Below are 15,891 nucleotides of genomic sequence, written 5' to 3' on the forward strand. Positions count from 1 at the left end.
AGGGGTAGAATCGAGGCAGGCAGTGCTGTTCAGTGGGTAAGAGCCGGCTCTGGAGTCCCAGCTCTACCATCTGCAAGCTGTGTGACCCTAGGTGAGTTACTTTGCCTCTCTCTGCCTCTGTTGACTCACCACTTCACACGGGGTTTTGTGAGGAGTAAGAGAGGAACTGAGAGTCAAGCACTTAGCAGAGCGCCTAGCACAGAGTAAACGCTCAGTAAATGCAGTTGGTTTTGTTCTAACTCCAGGTTGTAAGCTCCTGAGAGCAGAAATCCTATCTGTTTTATTTCCGTTGTTCGTTAGCATCTTGTAGGTGTTCCGGGGGGGAAAATGTTGACCGACACCCTCCTCCCCTCTTCGGCCGCCCCCGCGGCGAGTACCGGGCAGCAGGCGGCGCCGGCTCTGTCCAGAAGCCACACCCCTCGGAGGGAGAGGGCGCGGGAGGCAGGCTATTGTTGTGGCCGAGATTCCTTCCGAAACGGAAAGTCCGGAATTAGGGGATAGCGGCTCTAATCTCTCCGGGGCTCACCCACGGCTGGCGGAGGGGGGCTCCTCCTGTGGTGCCGGGGCGTTACAGACCCCAGCCTGAGCGCCTCCCTCTCTCTGAACTCTCCTCCTCTCACTGAACCCCCGTCCCCTGCCCTGAGGCCCCACCTCTCCTCTAAGCCCCCTTCTCTCACCGAGCCTGCCTTGGCTCGGTGTCCCCATCGCCTCCCTGCACCCATCGCCTCACAGAAACCCCTCTCTTCCCTGCACCTCATCTTCTCTCTAAGCCCTCTTGAGCACCAGCCCCCCTTCTCTCTCAGCAGCCGCCTTCCCTAGCCTCTTGCCCTCACTGAGACCCTGGCTCCTGCCGTCCCCTTAGCCTGTTGCTCTCACCGTCCCTCCCTCAACGCCCCCCTGACCCTGCCCTCTACAGCCTCCCCTCCCTCCCATCCCACCCCCATCAGAAATCCCCTCCAGACCCAGATCTGATACCCCCTCCTCTTTGAAAGCTTCCCACCCCAGCCCGGGCAGAACAGATGCCCCCCATGTGCCCTGCTTTGTTCAGCTTTGTAACAGCAGCGCTGCTCACACTTGAGCTGTGATCAGTCCTTCACACTTCTGTTCCCCCCACCCCTGCAGCAGGGTGAGCTCCCTGAGAGCAAAAGCCAGGTCTGACCCATCTGCTGCACAGGGCAGTGTTCAAAACGGCTTGTTGATGTGGCTGAGAGTGAGACTGTGGGATTAGAAAAAAAGACTTCGGCCATCGGTGTCGGGAAGGTGCTGGAGGGCGAGACCTGAGAAGCCAAGACTCCTGAAATTTACAAGCACCTGAGGCACCAGGTGCCTTCTCAGGCACCACTTCTTTGTGCCACACAAAAGCTGGTCTTACTCCCATTTTACACAGAAGGAAACTCAGAGAGGTTAAGTTCTTGCCTGAGGCCACAGATCCAGTGACTGACGGACCAGGATTAGAATCAGAGGCACCGAGGTGTGGTTGGCTGTGGTGAGGGGGCAGTAGCTGGCTGGTGAGGGAAGTGACACATTTCTCCTCTGTGACAATGTGGATCTGGGGCCTGAGGCTGGAACTGAAAGGTCTCCTGACCTGTCCTCATCATTCCCGACACTGACCAGAGATGTGTCCCCATCCTCCCACCACCCTCTCCTGGAAGGAGCCAGTTCTGACTCAGCCATTCCCATCTACCCTCATCCTCAAGGAGATCCGGGAATGAGCTTGGAAATAGGAAGGAAACATCCCTCAGATTTGGCCTCCCCCCTCAACAAAGGTCCTGGCTCTAGGGCCAGAAGGAGTCACTTAAAGGCTCTCCCTGGGAACCCATGACCAGAAAGACAGATGATCCGGTTCAAGTCAAGTGTGACCAAGAGACAGGCAGGGCAGGCAGCTGGATCTCCCATGATCTCCCCCACCTCCCACCTCTTTCAGGGCAGTCAGGGCTCTCTCAGCTGAAAGCCAATCCAGTCAAACCTCGCCCCCATGACTCTGCTCTCCAAGATGGTAGTATGTGTCTATTGACATCCTGGAATAGGGTACCGTCACCCCTCAGACTGGGAGCTCCTGAAAGCGGGGCTCTTTGACCAATCCCCACTCCAGACTCCTGAGGGCAGGGCTGTGTCTGGCCCTTCTGACTGGGGACTCCCAGGGCTGGGGCTGTGTCTCCCTACTCTGAGCCCTCCTGAGGGGAGGTGGGCTCACCTTTAGTCACCCTCATCAGACTGGGGGCTACCCCAGGGCAGCACCCGCATTGTACTCTGAATCCCCCTCTTTCTGTAGCCCAGTATCTGTCCGGAGTTGAGAAGGAGGCCCCTGCCTGCCCTGCCACCCAACCCGGATGCTCCTTTAAGACCAAAGGGATGGGGGTTGTATAAGAGTCAGACACAACAGCCCCATCCTCCCCCTCCTTCACAGGCCAGGTTTCCTGCCATTGACAGCATCCCAGCTGGGCCCTGCCCGGCCTCATGCTTAACCCCTTCGTGACCAGATCTCAGGGCTACTGGCCTGCACCCGCAACCTCCATCTATAAAATTAGGAAAATAATTGGGTTGTTTTGAAGATTAAATGTGTTAATCATTGTGTGACGTACTCAGAACAGTGCCCTAGGATATATTAGTCTCTCAATAAAAATTAGCTGTTCTTCCTAATTGTGTGAGCTTGGGTGAGTCATTTCACGTATCTGAGCCTCAGTCTCTTTAGCAGTCAAATGGAGAAAGCAACAAACCTACTTCCAAAACATAGTCCTGGGGATGAATTGTGATAATGTATATGAGAGCATTTTGTAGAGTGCTGTAACAACACAATATGGAACTATCTATCATGAACAAAAAAAAATACTCCCTCTAACTAGGTAATAAAAATGTCTTACCAGGAGATGGGCCTTCTGGTTTTCAGACTTATTACCTTACTTGACAGGCAGAGGGTGCAGTGGAAAGAGTGGATTTGGGGTTGGAATTAAGTACCCCCCTTTAATCCTGTTTCCTTACCCATAAAGTGGGGTGGTCACTCCTGCTGGGTCCTCTGTTTAGGGTCCTTGGGAGGAACAAAGGAGATCAGAGAGCACAGGTGTGAATGTGCTTTGCAAACATTAAAAAGTGCTAGAAGGAAGGGAAAGGGATTTGTGAAAAGTGGCCATGGGGTGGTGGTGCAGGAACCCCTTGACAAGGACATTGGTCTTTGAGCTCTGGGTACTGCAGAGTTTACCCACTGGGAAGAGAAGAGGGGCTCTCTTGGAACCAGCATTGTGGAGCCAGGGCTCCCCCTTGAGACATGAGGTGTCAAATAAGAAACTGTGCTAGCTCTAGAATTTCCCAATGGGGGCAGAGAAGGAAGGAGGTCCTTTACCCAGGCTTGGCCCCAGAATCATCCCTTCATCACCCTCTTCCCAGACAATCCCATTTGCCATCAGAGGACCTTGAGCAGAGGCAGCTCCAGTGGGCTCCCTTGTGACCTTCATGCCAAGACTTGCTGGGAGGGGCTCACCCGGCACATCTGCAGCACCACTGCCCCTGCCTTTAGGTTGCAGATTCCTGGCCTCACCCCTCGGGAGAGCAAGCTTGACACCATCCACACACCTGGACCAGGACAGGTCTAAACCTGCTACAGAGGGAAAAAGCTGGTTAACTAGAACCCTGCGCCTTCTCATCTGAATGAGGAGGATCTGCCAAGGCCCAGCAGAGGGGGCTGACCCCATGTGAATCGCATGTCCCCACCCCAGGCCTCTGGAGGAAGCTTGGGAATCAGGAGACCTTGTTTGGGGTGCTGGCTGTGCCCCAAGCTCACTGTGCCTCTGTGCAAATCACTTAACCTGTCAGGGACCGTATGACCATCTGTAAAGTAAAGGAGCTGGATGTGGTCCAAAGGTCCTCTCCAGCACTGAGACTGTGACCAGGAAGGGGTTAACAGAGGCCAGGCTCCAGGTCAGGAAGGCAAGGGTTAACCTGGGGGGGTGGAGGCTCTCTTGGCTTTTCCTGTGGAGAGTGAGGTTTGGCTGCCACCAAAGTTACTTCCAGTCCCTGCTGTCCCTCCTGCCTTCAGTCTGGACCTGCCTGGGGACCCTGGCATTCAGCCTCACCATGCAGAGGTGAGTGCATCCTGAGTCCAGGGCTGGGGTGGGAGGGCACCCAGGGACCCAAGGGCAAGGAGGCTGGCACCAAGCCAGTGAGCACAGTCCCCCAGCCTGCGTCTGCATCCAAAGCCAAATGCTTGGGCAAAGTTCGGACCACTAAGCCCAGTACTGGGAGAGGGTGGGCAAAGGGATGGCGGGCACAAGGATGTCTGCCAGGCTTCTAGGGTGGAATGTCTGTGGTTGGGCACCAAGGCAGCCCAGAAGGCAGGGAAGAGGCAGTGGACAGCAAACTATTTTGGTCCCTGTGTTTAGGAACTTTTTATAGCCGCCTGCTCAGGGCTCGGAAGAGAAGGAGGGGACGGGAGGGTACCCTTGAGGTCAGACAAGCACAGTGCCCTCCTGGGACCTTGGAATCTGACCTATTGCCAAGTTTAGTCCTTGGGAGGCAGGAAGGAGGGCACTGCCAGGCTTTCCTTGCTGTCTGGTTTCCCAGTCACCAACTACCTATGGACTGACTTGCTAGACCCTAGATGGGTGTATGTAAGTGTGTGTGTGTGTGTGTGTGTGTGTGTGTGTGTATACACACAGGCTGCCCTGGGGTGGGTAGGGTTGGCAGAGTCTCTGCCCCCAAGGCCCCTTACCAGGGCTCCCCTCCCCCCATCCCTGGCAAGTTCTGTTCCTTTGTTGCCTGCAGACCCGAGGTCTCCTCAGCCCCCAGAACTGATGTGTCCCTCTCAGCTGAATGGAGGATGGGGGGAGCAGGGAAACAGGGATGGGGTAGAGTGTACTGAGCCGTGTGGGTGGCCCATTCTGTTACTGCCAGGGGAACTGTCAGCTCTTGATTTACAACCCCTCCGGGCCCCCCTTCCCCAGCAGAAGGGAGCTATATGAGAAGGGTCACGGGGTTTTAGGATGAGGGACCCTGAGGGCAGATTTCTGGGAGTGCAGGTTATTGGGAAGAATTAGTGGAAGGAAATTTTTAGTGAGATAAGGGGCCAATCTCTAGCAGAAAGTGCTTGGTTTTATAGCAGCAGGAATAGAAGCAAAACATAGAGGAAAGTTTTGATAGGCAAGTGAGATACTCATTTTGAACTAGTTCTGGACTGCAAAGCAAGAGATCTGGGTTCCAGTCCTGTGTCCAAATTCTCAGTAAGACCTGAACAAGCCTCCTCCTCTCGGGGCCAGTTTTCTCTTCTATGAAATGGAAATGCCGAGGTAAACAAGGTGATGCATACAGTTGGGCATTGTGGAATTCCCTTCGCAGGGGCACAGAGCAGGTGGCAGGTAGCTGGCTGAAGTGACCTGGTGACCATCTCCCTCTCTTTCCCTGATGACCCTGCCGGGCCTGGGCAGGGCAGTTGACTGCAATCACTGGAGGCTCCTACCCTGTGGTTATATCCCTGACCTCTGTGTTTGGGGGCGGGATGGGTGGGTCCTGCTGGAGCCAGCATGTGGCTGGGAAGCCTCCTTGTCTTGGACTCAAAGTTGCTAGGTTGGGAAGAGGTATTTTTTCCGGTTGAGGCTACTTTCGGGAATTGGGCAGGGACCAGCCCCATTTCCTTTTCCAAGTGTCCTGCTTGCTGATGCCTGCTTGGCATGGCCCTGTGGCCAGAATGGGGCACCCTCAAAGGGGCATAGGTTTCTGGGTGGCCAGGGAGCCCCTGCCCATTGTCTTTGAGGGATGGGGGTGGGAGGGATACCTGAGCCTCTGCCCCCTGGGCATGGCACCTGGCTGACTTGGATGGGGGAGGGGGTGGCTGGCTGAGCCTATTCCCCGGAATGCCTGCAGGAGAGGGGCAGGGACATTTCCTACTCTCCCCCTGACCATTCCTCTTTCTCCACAGGTCCCAGGAGGCCCCAGCCAATTGCTCTCAGCTCCTCAACTATCTGCCTACCTCCAGTGGCTTATGGGGCACTGTCCTGCCCAGTTCTGCTAAGATGCTCCTGGCCTCTCCCTCCACCCCATCCAGGGGACGGACCCCCAGCGCTGTGGAGAGGCTGGAGGCCGACAAAGCCAAGTATGTCAAGACGCACCAGGTGATAGCGCGACGCCAGGAGCCAGCTCTGCGTGGGGGTCCCGGGCCGCTCACCCCGCACCCCTGCAACGAACTGGGGCCCCCTCCATCGCCCAGGACGCCCAGACCCGCCCGCCGGGGCAGTGGCAGGCGGCTGCCAAGGCCTGATTCCCTCATCTTCTACCGCCAGAAGCGGGACTGCAAGGCTTCAGTGAACAAAGAGAACGCCAAGGGCCAGGGGCTGGTGCGTCGCCTCTTCCTGGGCGCCCCCCGAGACGTCGCTTCAAGCAGCCCAGGCTCAACGGAGCGACCCCCGGCTCCTGGGGGTTGGGCCGCGCCCCAAGATGCCCCAGAAGCAGCGGGAAAGCGGGCATTGTGCCCCACGTGCTCGCTGCCCCTGTCGGAGAAGGAGCGCTTCTTCAACTACTGCGGTCTGGAGCGCGCGCTGGTAGAGGTGCTGGGCGCCGAGCGCTTCTCTCCACAGAGCTGGGGTGCCGACGCCAGCCCCCAGCCCGGAACGTCGCCGCCGCCCGGCTCTGGGGACGCCAGCGACTGGACGTCCAGCGACGGCGGCACAGAACGCCGGGACCGTGCGGAGGGCGGTGGCTCGGAAGCGGGGGGCTCGGCGCGGGACGGGCGCCCCCAGGTGTCGGTGGTGGAGCGCAACGCGCGCGTCATCCAGTGGCTGTACGGCTGCCAGCGCGCCCGCGGCCCGCCGCGCGAGTCCGAGGTGTGACCGCCGCCGCTCGTGAGCAGGCTCTGGTGGAGTCCGGGGTCCGGGAAGGGCAAGGGGTGAGCGCGGGGCTGGACCCAGGCACGGGCAGGGACACCCTGCCTCTAACGCGCCGGGTGCCTTTGGGCAAACCCTTCCCTTTGGATCTCGGTTTCCCCTCGTGAACCTCGGGAGGATGGGACAAAAAGATCCCGAAGGCCCTTCCCGGCGCAGGCAGCGGACGGGGAGGGGGCGACCTCGTGGCCCCTGTGGAGGCCGGGAGGCTAGTGAAGACTGGGCGAGTGAAGACTGGGGTGGGAGATCAGAGAACATGCTGAATAAAGTCAAAAAGTTATTTAAAGGAGTAGAGAGGCTGGATTACAGAGCAGACGCGCGAGGGTTTTGGAGTGTGGGTTTCAGTCTGACTGTGCCTCTCGGGACAGCAGACACACCCCTCGGTGATCGAAGTATATTTGAAATGGTCACAAAGCGCTTGGCAAAGTTCCCGGCATGTAGGAGGTGCTCAATAAACGAAGCCGCTATGACCACTACCGAATTAGCACTAACACTATTATGATCGTCTCCGCCACCGACCCCCCAGGAGGGTCCAAATTAGAGCTGGGAGCCGGGAATCGCGCGTTTGGGGAGTTTTGGGGAGGGGTGTGCTCCAGAAATCTGGGGTTCACCAGCCCCTGAAGGCTCCCATTCCTGGAGCTTTGCTACCCGTTTTGGTTACTAGATATGAAGGGCTGAGATGTGGAGGATCCAGAATCGAGGACAATAAAGGACTCTTCAAACCAGGACTTTGCCAACCCGCAGCCTCACATCTTGTCACTGTCTTCCTTTCCCTCAAAGACAAACAAGGTCACCTGTTTTCCTCACACGTTCACACCTGTAAGCCTTTGTTCACGGCCTCCTTCCTTTGCCTGGGTTACCTTCCCCTTTCTCTCCACTCATCCTTCTAAGATTACATATATGCATTCTCTCTCAGGAACTCCTGAATTTCCCAGCCGGGCTCATCTCCTCTGAGCTCCCAACTACAGCCTTATTTTTGTGCTTCAACTTATCACCTTGTGTGGGACCCGCTGGTAGTCTGGGTTCTCTTGTTAGTCACTGACCTTCCCCTAGTACAGGGACAGCCCACGTAGCAAGGCCACAAGGAACGTTTGCCGAACTAAAAGGGGCTGGACAGGGCGGCGGGACTTGTCCTTTAGGGTTCCCCAGATTCCTGGAAAGTTGTACCCTAAATCGAACACAATCTATCCTGATACCTGGGAGGTCTCTGGTCATTTTCTCCTTGTACGTTTGTGGGGGGAGAAGGCGAGGACCACTCCAGCTGGACCCCGCCCTGAGGTCGCCCACCCAAAAGCAGCCTTCCCCGCCGTACAGACAAAAGCACGCGGTCACACGGGGTGTCGGGCCAGGGTATTTTTTATCGCGGGAGGGGAGGAGCGGTCGCCCAGTTAGGCCGGCAGACTAGTCGCCCTTGGGCGCAGCTTTCACCCTCATCTCGGCCAGTTTGTGGGTGAGGAAGCCCCACTTGAAACCGGCTGCGGGATCGGCTTCCCGCGGCTCGGGGCGCTCGGTGGCCTCGTCCCCGGCTTCAGGGTCCTGATCCGGGGTGGGTTCCGCGCCGCGCAGCATGGACGCTGCCGCCGCCTGCTGCTGCTGCTGCCACCTGCTGGCGAACGCGTCCCAGAACCCGGGCCCGCGCGTCTCCGCCGCTGCTGCCGCCGCCGCCTGAGCGGAGGGCTGCGCCGCCAGCGGGCTGCAGGAGAGAGGCGGGGTCAGGGGCTGGCCGAGAGGCCCCGGAGAGGACAAAGGACAGGAGGCGGGGTCAAGGGACCAGTAGTGGGGCCAGTGGGGCCCGGGTGAGGTCAGGGGCTGGAGGGGCCCGGGAGACTGGGGGCAGGGCCTGGAGGCAAGGGGAGGGCTCAGAGGCACTGGGAAAGGGGCCTGGGGTGGGACAGGGTCAGGGGATTAGGTGAGGGGTCTGGGAAGAGGGGACCGGGATCAGGATCCCTGGGGAGAGAGCTGGGGTCAGGGGTTTAGGGTAGAGGAGAGGGGCGAGGCCAGAGGAGGGGAGCCAGAGGCGCGGGGTCTGGGAAGGTGGAGGAGGACGAGGCCTGAGAGAGGGACGGGCGGAAGGATTCGAAGAGACTGTGGGACCCGAATGGGAACGTTAGATCCGGGGAGGGGGCGGGGTCAGATTCTGGGGGCGGTCGTTCAGGAACACGAGGGCAGAGCCCTGGGGAAAGAGACGGGGCGGGGACAGGGGTCTGGCTCTGGGATGGAGGAAAAGAGGGTCCAGAAAAATGAGCGACGCTGGGGAGAAGGATGGGTGGAGCGACCCCGAGGGAAGGAGAAAGGCCTAGATCAAAGGCTTAGGGGAGAGGGGGACTATGGAGGTAGCAAGTAGTTGTGGGGGGAAGGGCAATCAAGGAGCAGTGATGAGGCTTGAGGTAGGGAGAGGGGATGCGGGAGGGAGAAAAGGAACCCTGGGGCAGGAGAGATGGGTGGGTCAGGGGGACCCTGGGGAAGAAAGGAATAGGGGAATGCCAAAAGGGAAATGTGACTGGGCTGGAGGAAAGGGCAGAGATGGAGTGTGTGCCAGAATAGAGCTAGGAGGAAGACAAGGCCCTGGGTCTGACCCTCTACGCCCCCAGCATCAAAGACCTGCTAAGACAGTGGTTCCTAAACTATTGTCCTCAAGTCTTCAGGGAGCTCGCTGAAAATATAGATACCAGGCCTCAGCCAACAGCTGAATCAAAATCTTTGAGGGAGGGTCTGGGAATTTGTGTTTGTCTCAAGTTCCCTGGGAGGATGAGGGTTTAGACCAATACTTGGGAACCACTGATCTGAACCACTCTCTGTTCCAAACACCTAAAACTTCTCTCCTGGGTTCCCTTATTCTAGGGAGATGACCCCTCCCACATGGATGGGGAGAGAGAGCCCATAATACCTTTTAGCATCTCAATCCCAACAGCTGGTAAATTCCTCCTGAGATCTAACCTAATCTCCCAGATATGCTGATTGGGCCTCTTTCCTGCTGAAAGAAACAGAAGCAGCCAGGGGCTGGCCCTCCCCAGTCCTCTGTAGTCAGAAAGACAAACAAACCAGAAGGAAAGGACATAGAAGAAGGGGATCCCCAGGCCCATCCCAGACCCCCTCAACACACACACACACGTACTGGTCAGCACAGGGCTCTGGTGGCAGCAGCTTGTCCTCGTCTTCTTTGTTAAACAGAGACGACATTGTCAGCCAGCCTTTCGCCCCAACCCCCTGAACCTGGGAGAGAGGGGCTGGGAGTCAAGGAGGGCCCCCAGCACCACCTCCCAGGACTCCACAGCGGCTTCTGCCAGGCTCCCCAGGGTTGGGGTGGAAGACGGGAGAACTCACCCGGCGGGCCAGCTGTGACATGGGATTGAAGGCCTCTTCAGCTGGTTCTGCCGCCTCAGATTCCACTAACGCTGGGTTCTCCTTCTGGGACACAAGACCCCTACCCAGCATGAGAGAGGTCCCAGAGGAATACGACCTCCCTCCCCCACTGCTAGCCTGGTACACATAGACTTGGCACTCCAAACCCCAAGGAACAAGACGCACACCTAGGCCCCTGACACCCTCCAAAAATACACGCAGCTGTACCTCTACGCAAAGCTACCTGTCACACACATTTGCTGTACAGTCAATCCCTGCAGACACCTTTGAGCTCACATACCTGCCCACCCACAGACACATGCATACACACTGCAAAACATGTGGACAAGGGCTTGCACGCCAATGTAGACACACACCTGTACAGGAGCGTGTCTCCACATGGCTACAGCTCCTCACCTGTATGTACACAGATATATGTGCTGTGAGGCACCTACACAAGGACACTTACACAATTATACCATTCACACCTGTGCACTTCCACAACTGAAGACAGCTGCATGGAGGCCCACTCACAGCACACAAAACCTCTCCACCCATCCACAGACACCAAGACACAGATGTTCACACACACCCAAACACACACGCCATACAAACACAGTACCTGCGAATGCCTGCATGCCTCTGTAGACTTCTGCCCCCAAAAAACACACCTGAAAATACCTGTAACCAGTTCACACCTGCACACACACCTTAACTGGGGATTCCACATGGACACCAATCCCAATACTGACCCACAGATACTTCTACACAGGGCCAGCCCTAGACACCAACCTGTGTAGACATACACGTGTTCACACTGACATACACACACCCCAGCACTAGTTCCTGCCTCTGCCATATCTATTTGTGCAATTGCCATTTATCACAGCCTCCAGAGATAAGACTGTTTTGGAACCTTTTCAATTTTTATTTTTAAATGTCAGAACAAACATGGTCCAAGTATGGCTCTGTTCTGATGCTGCTACAGTAACCCTCAGTGTACAAGTGCCACTTCCCCTACTTCCCGGGGGCTTGCTTCCTCTCAAGGCGAGTCATCCTGCTTTTGCTCAGCTCTGCCCATTAGAAAGTTGTGTCAAGCTGAGTGTATCTGTGTAGGTACTACACATGGGTCCTAAAAGGATCCCTTCCGTGTGGCAGCCCTTGAGATCTTTGGAGACCGTGACCACTCCTCCAGTGCCCCCCAAGTCTTCTTTTCTTCCTTCGTTTTCTGGAACGTCCTGACTTTCTGACACTGCACCGTGCCGTTGGTCATCCATGAATTGCCAGTTGCTTCTGCACAAATCTCTTTCTCTCTCTCTCATAGCCAGTCCCTTGCCCTTCTTAGTATCTTTCACTCCTGCTGCCCCTCTGCCCATGCCCCATCCAGCAAGCAGGATATTACCCACCTCCTCTGCCAGGTCCTCCTCAGATTCCCCACTCAGGGTCTGTAGCACTTTGGACTTGTAGGTTTTCCAGAAGGCTTGGTTCATGGCTGCAGGGGAAATGGGCCTGGCACCCAGGCACGGGAAGCACCCAGTGTGTCTGGCTCCAGGAACTTGGTGAGGCTGAGAGCCTGTCCCAGGGATCAGGTGACCTCATTAAAGATGCACCAGCCTCCCCAGATGGCACAGTGCCCAGCAGGTGAACCCGATCCAAAGGAGTCTGTGGTGAGAGCCAGCTTCTGCCACTTCAGCCCCTCGTCTTGACCCATATTCGCCAAGAACAATGAAGACTCCCTCCACAGAAGCCTCCTTCCTGGGCCTAAGAGTTCTTGAATTTGATCATTTGAAATGGCTCCAGAAATATCCTCTTTCATTCACGAATTCCATTTACAAAGTCCTTGGGCTCAGGACCCACAGTGGCTCCCCTGTGACTGTAGCCATACCAGCTGTGCCCTCAACAGGGCTCTGCCCTATGTCTGCACTCAGCCTCTGTGAACTGGAGTGGGAAGGTCCCAAGGCTCCCAGTCGGTGCCCTGGGCTTACATTTCCCTGCTTTGTCTGGGCTGGAAACTGATTCCTCTCCCCAGGGATGCACGTGCTGGTCTCCCTGTTTCCTGGCAACAGGTTCCAAAGAACCGGAGCTCCTGAATTATTGCTGAGTTCCTCTGGTCAGCCTGGAAGGCACCAGGCTCTGGTGCATGGGGAAAGGCTCTCTGGCCCTCTCCCCACTCTGAGCACACAACACCTGGGCTGTATCTCTCCCTTTGATGCCAGCCCATGCCTGGGAGTCCAGGGCTCAGAAAAGGGGCTCAAAGATGGGAGGTCCTTCTGTGAGCATCTCCTTTTCTTGTGAGAGGAGCTGACCCCTCTTGAGTCTGACAGTACGCCTAAGCACTGTGATCTCTGGGGAGGAATAACTGGGGAGGAGTGAGAAGTGGCGAGGGCTTTCTCAGGGACTAGAGGTATTTCTGTGGGGGCCGGGATCCCAAACTTATTCACTCTCATTCATTTATTAATTTATTAACATCACAGACATTTTTCAGTTCCTCCCAATGATGCAGCATCCCCCCCCGCAACCCGCAACGCGGAGTCTAAGATCTGGGAACCAGGAAGGGGTGGTAAGGCCAGAGGACGGTGCTGTGGGCCAGGCGGGGCAGGCAGGGCAGCGGACGGGCCGGCATCCCCCCAAGGCACACACCACCCTGCCTCTCCAGCGACGGAAGAGGACGCTTCGTGGGGCCCGGCCCCGAGCTCCGTCACTGACGTCGACGGCCGCCTGGGGGCGCTCGAGGCGCGGCCCGCGCAAGTGACGTCATCAGAGGCGGTCTGGCAGAGCTTGATCATTCCCAGGGCGTCACAAGGCGTCATTGAGCAGTCCGGAAGCGCCCACACGTGTTCTCCCAACTCGGCTCTGGAACCCCTAGTCCTGCTGTCACCCGCCATGGGTCGCTCCCGCCGGACGGGCGCGCACCGAGCGCACTCCCTGGCCCGCCAGATGAAGGCGAAGAGGCGGCAGCCGGACCTGGATGAGATTCACCGCGATTTGCGGCCCCAGGTTGCCGCACGGCCCCGGCCAGACCCAGCCGCGGAACCCGATCCCGACCTGCCAGGGGGCGGCCTGCATCGCTGTCTGGCCTGCGCGTGAGTTCCGGCCGGGCCCAGCCTGAGGAGGAGAAGGGTCCGCGGTACGGGCCGGGGGTGTGAGATCCGGGTCCCGGGACGCGCAGGGTCTCTTCTCCTGGGACCAGTGGGTCTGCCGGCCTCCCATCCCTTCAAGCCCGGAGCCTAGCATCAGGGAATGAACTAGGGTCAGGGGAATAGGCGTACCTGAGAAGCATCACCTTCTAACTATCCTCCTTACCCCCCATCCCTACAGGAGGTACTTCATCGATTCTGCCAACCTGAAGACGCACTTCCGATCCAAAGACCACAAGAAAAGGTATGAAGGAGTAAGCAGAGGATTGATGGATGTGTGCCGGGCAGATAGGGCTTGCATCTGGTCAGCTCTCAACTCCTATTCTTTTTCCCAGGCTGAAGCAGCTGAGTGTGGAGCCCTACAGTCAGGAAGAAGCAGAGAGGGCAGCGGGTATGGGTTCCTATGTTCCTCCCCAAAGGCTGGCAGTGCCCACAGAAGTATCCACCGCGATCCCTGAGATGGACACGTCTACCTGACATGGCCTGAGGATGCAAGGCAGAGGAGCTGCCCATGGACAGTGGTGCAAGGGCCAGGCTGGGAGAGACTTTGCCAGTCTCTTTTGGTTTGGGAAGTAGACGGCCTCTTCCGGGTGCCCTCCCTCCCAATAAAAGAACTGGATAAAGAGAGCTTGCCTCTGACTCGCTAACCTCCAGGCCACTCCTCCAAATTCAAGCCCTGTAAGGGTTTCTCTCTACTCCTGTGTACAGGGCCCAGGGTGTTTACTCCCTACTTGATTCAGCTTTAGAACCTGCATCCTTTCCTTCCCTCAGGGATCCTGGCATCTGAGCTGAAGCCCCCCATTGCAGCCCAGGTGTGTGGGGGGGATGGATAGGATCAGGTTTATACTATCTTGCTTCCAATGAGGGCAGGGAGTGACCCCCCCCCCCCAGAAAAGAAGTAGGCTCCTGAGATTGTAGCCCCCGCGAGTCACCTACCCCCCAGGGCCCAGGTGAGAGGCTGCCCACTTCATCATGGAGCCTGTGGCGGCTGCCGCTGCCCCACCATCTTCCAGACAGCATAGCAGGAGCCGCCCAGCCCGAGGATAGCCAGCAGTGCAGCCACGATCCCCACCAGCGGACTCCGGGGCTCTGCCTTCAGCTCCCCGGCTATCTGCATCTGGAGGTGCACAGAGGGTCCACCTGAGGGGTCAGCTGAGACTTCTGGGAAGGTGGGGGGTAGAAAGGGGCTGAGAAGCTACAGCTGAGGGAAGGAGATATGGATACCATTGCTGCCCCAGGGAGATTCCACCCCAATCCCTCTCGCTTCACTGCCTATGTGGGCCCTGGCTGCTCAGGCGGCAGGGAACGTGACAGCCTGGCTGCTGGGTATCATCCCAGCCGTGGTAGGGGGAGGAAGGGGTCGGTCCCAGAAGCCACCATTTGGGGTGCTTACCTGTAGCACTCGGAAGTAGCCAGGTGTCAGGCGTCGAAATCGCATGGTGGGTGCCGCTAGCCTTCCTGATGTCCTGTGGGATGGAAGCGGGAATGAGGGCCAGTGGCGTTCATGGTACCAAGAAGCGGAAATCAGGACAGAGAGGATGCTCACCAGCGTCTGCCTTCCCAGGTCTGGCAGGGGGCGGGGCAGCTAGACCTTTAAATCTGTCCCTTCCCCCGCCTGCCCGCCCTGCCAGCCTTAGGAGCAGCTGTCAGGAGAGATCAGCATCAGGCCTGAGCAGCACCTCCCCCACCCACCAGGGAGTCCAGGCCGGGTAGGCAGGAGAGGCCTGGCAGTGTTGAGAAGTCTCAGGCCTGGACCAGGTATGGGAGGGCCTCCCAGCCCTGGTCGTGGCCCTAACCCTACCTCAGATGATTGGATGTCACCAGTCAGCTCTCAGCAAAGGAGGGGTTGGGTGCCTTATTAGCACCCCCTCCAAACAGGAATAGGCCTTTTTCACTTGGTTTCTGTTGGATCAACCACACCTACCTTGGGGGAAGGCACATTCCACCCCTTTCCCCAAGATGGAGTTCCTGTAGGGACTTCCCTACCTCAGCTTGGGGACAATAATAAAAGATCTGCATCTTAAGAAAGCTGTCTGAGGTGTGCTAAAAAATAGTAACTGACTGGGAGTTCCCTGGTGGCCTAGTGGTTAGGATTCCAGGCTTTCACTGCCATGGCTTGGGTTCAATACCTGGATCCTGCAAGCCACGTGGCGTGGCCAAAAAGAAAAAATAGTAGCTGACTGTGCTGGGCATTATTCGTCTGATTTCATTTGGTATTGATTAACTCATAAAAATGTGGGGGGACAAGCATATTTCCAGAATAGCATGTGGAGTATCTGCATATAGAGAGAATGGAAGAACACCCAGAAAACTTAACAGTGGCCCAACCTGGGCAACAGGATGGGGACATGCTGGGGAAAGGGCACGTCCTCCTTCCACTTAATGACCTACTGTTATCGCTGAAATTTTTACAGCAAATAGATCCAAAGACCTTTCATAAACTCATAAAACTACCTTCAAAATAGAAGCTGCCATTTACTGTGCCCCTAACTGCCTAGCCCTGCCACGTGTTGGGGGCCCAGAGTAAAGGCACTGGTGTGGTTGTTAGG

General features: G+C 57.1%; 4 protein-coding genes across 4 annotated transcripts; 2 read left to right on the top strand and 2 right to left on the bottom strand.

Annotated features, from left to right (window-relative positions):
* Window positions 1-4,012: 4,012 nt before the first annotated feature.
* On the top strand, window positions 4,013-6,902 carry FAM110D (family with sequence similarity 110 member D). Its single transcript, XM_059895820.1, has 2 exons — window positions 4,013-4,076; window positions 5,906-6,902. Exons 1-2 carry the CDS (start codon window positions 4,069-4,071, stop codon window positions 6,810-6,812), a joined length of 915 nt encoding a protein of 304 aa, XP_059751803.1. The 5' UTR covers window positions 4,013-4,068; the 3' UTR covers window positions 6,813-6,902.
* A 1,362-nt stretch (window positions 6,903-8,264) lies between these two features.
* C1H1orf232 (chromosome 1 C1orf232 homolog) lies at window positions 8,265-11,695 on the bottom strand. Its single transcript, XM_059895833.1, has 4 exons — window positions 11,612-11,695; window positions 10,188-10,271; window positions 9,979-10,076; window positions 8,265-8,556 (listed from the first exon to the last, which is right to left on the bottom strand). The coding sequence occupies exons 1-4, from the start codon at window positions 11,693-11,695 to the stop codon at window positions 8,265-8,267; spliced, it is 558 nt and encodes a 185-aa protein (XP_059751816.1).
* Window positions 11,696-12,988: 1,293 nt separating this feature from the next.
* Window positions 12,989-13,969, top strand: ZNF593 (zinc finger protein 593). Its single transcript, XM_059895844.1, has 3 exons — window positions 12,989-13,288; window positions 13,524-13,586; window positions 13,678-13,969. Exons 1-3 carry the CDS (start codon window positions 13,089-13,091, stop codon window positions 13,817-13,819), a joined length of 405 nt encoding a protein of 134 aa, XP_059751827.1. The 5' UTR covers window positions 12,989-13,088; the 3' UTR covers window positions 13,820-13,969.
* Window positions 13,970-14,312: 343 nt separating this feature from the next.
* Window positions 14,313-14,803, bottom strand: ZNF593OS (ZNF593 opposite strand). Its single transcript, XM_059895856.1, has 2 exons — window positions 14,736-14,803; window positions 14,313-14,459 (listed from the first exon to the last, which is right to left on the bottom strand). Exons 1-2 carry the CDS (start codon window positions 14,778-14,780, stop codon window positions 14,313-14,315), a joined length of 192 nt encoding a protein of 63 aa, XP_059751839.1. The 5' UTR covers window positions 14,781-14,803.
* Between the last annotated feature and the right edge of the window lie 1,088 nt (window positions 14,804-15,891).

Source organism: Balaenoptera ricei, chromosome 1 (genome assembly GCF_028023285.1).
Source record: "Balaenoptera ricei isolate mBalRic1 chromosome 1, mBalRic1.hap2, whole genome shotgun sequence".
Taxonomy (NCBI): Eukaryota; Metazoa; Chordata; class Mammalia; order Artiodactyla; family Balaenopteridae; genus Balaenoptera; species Balaenoptera ricei.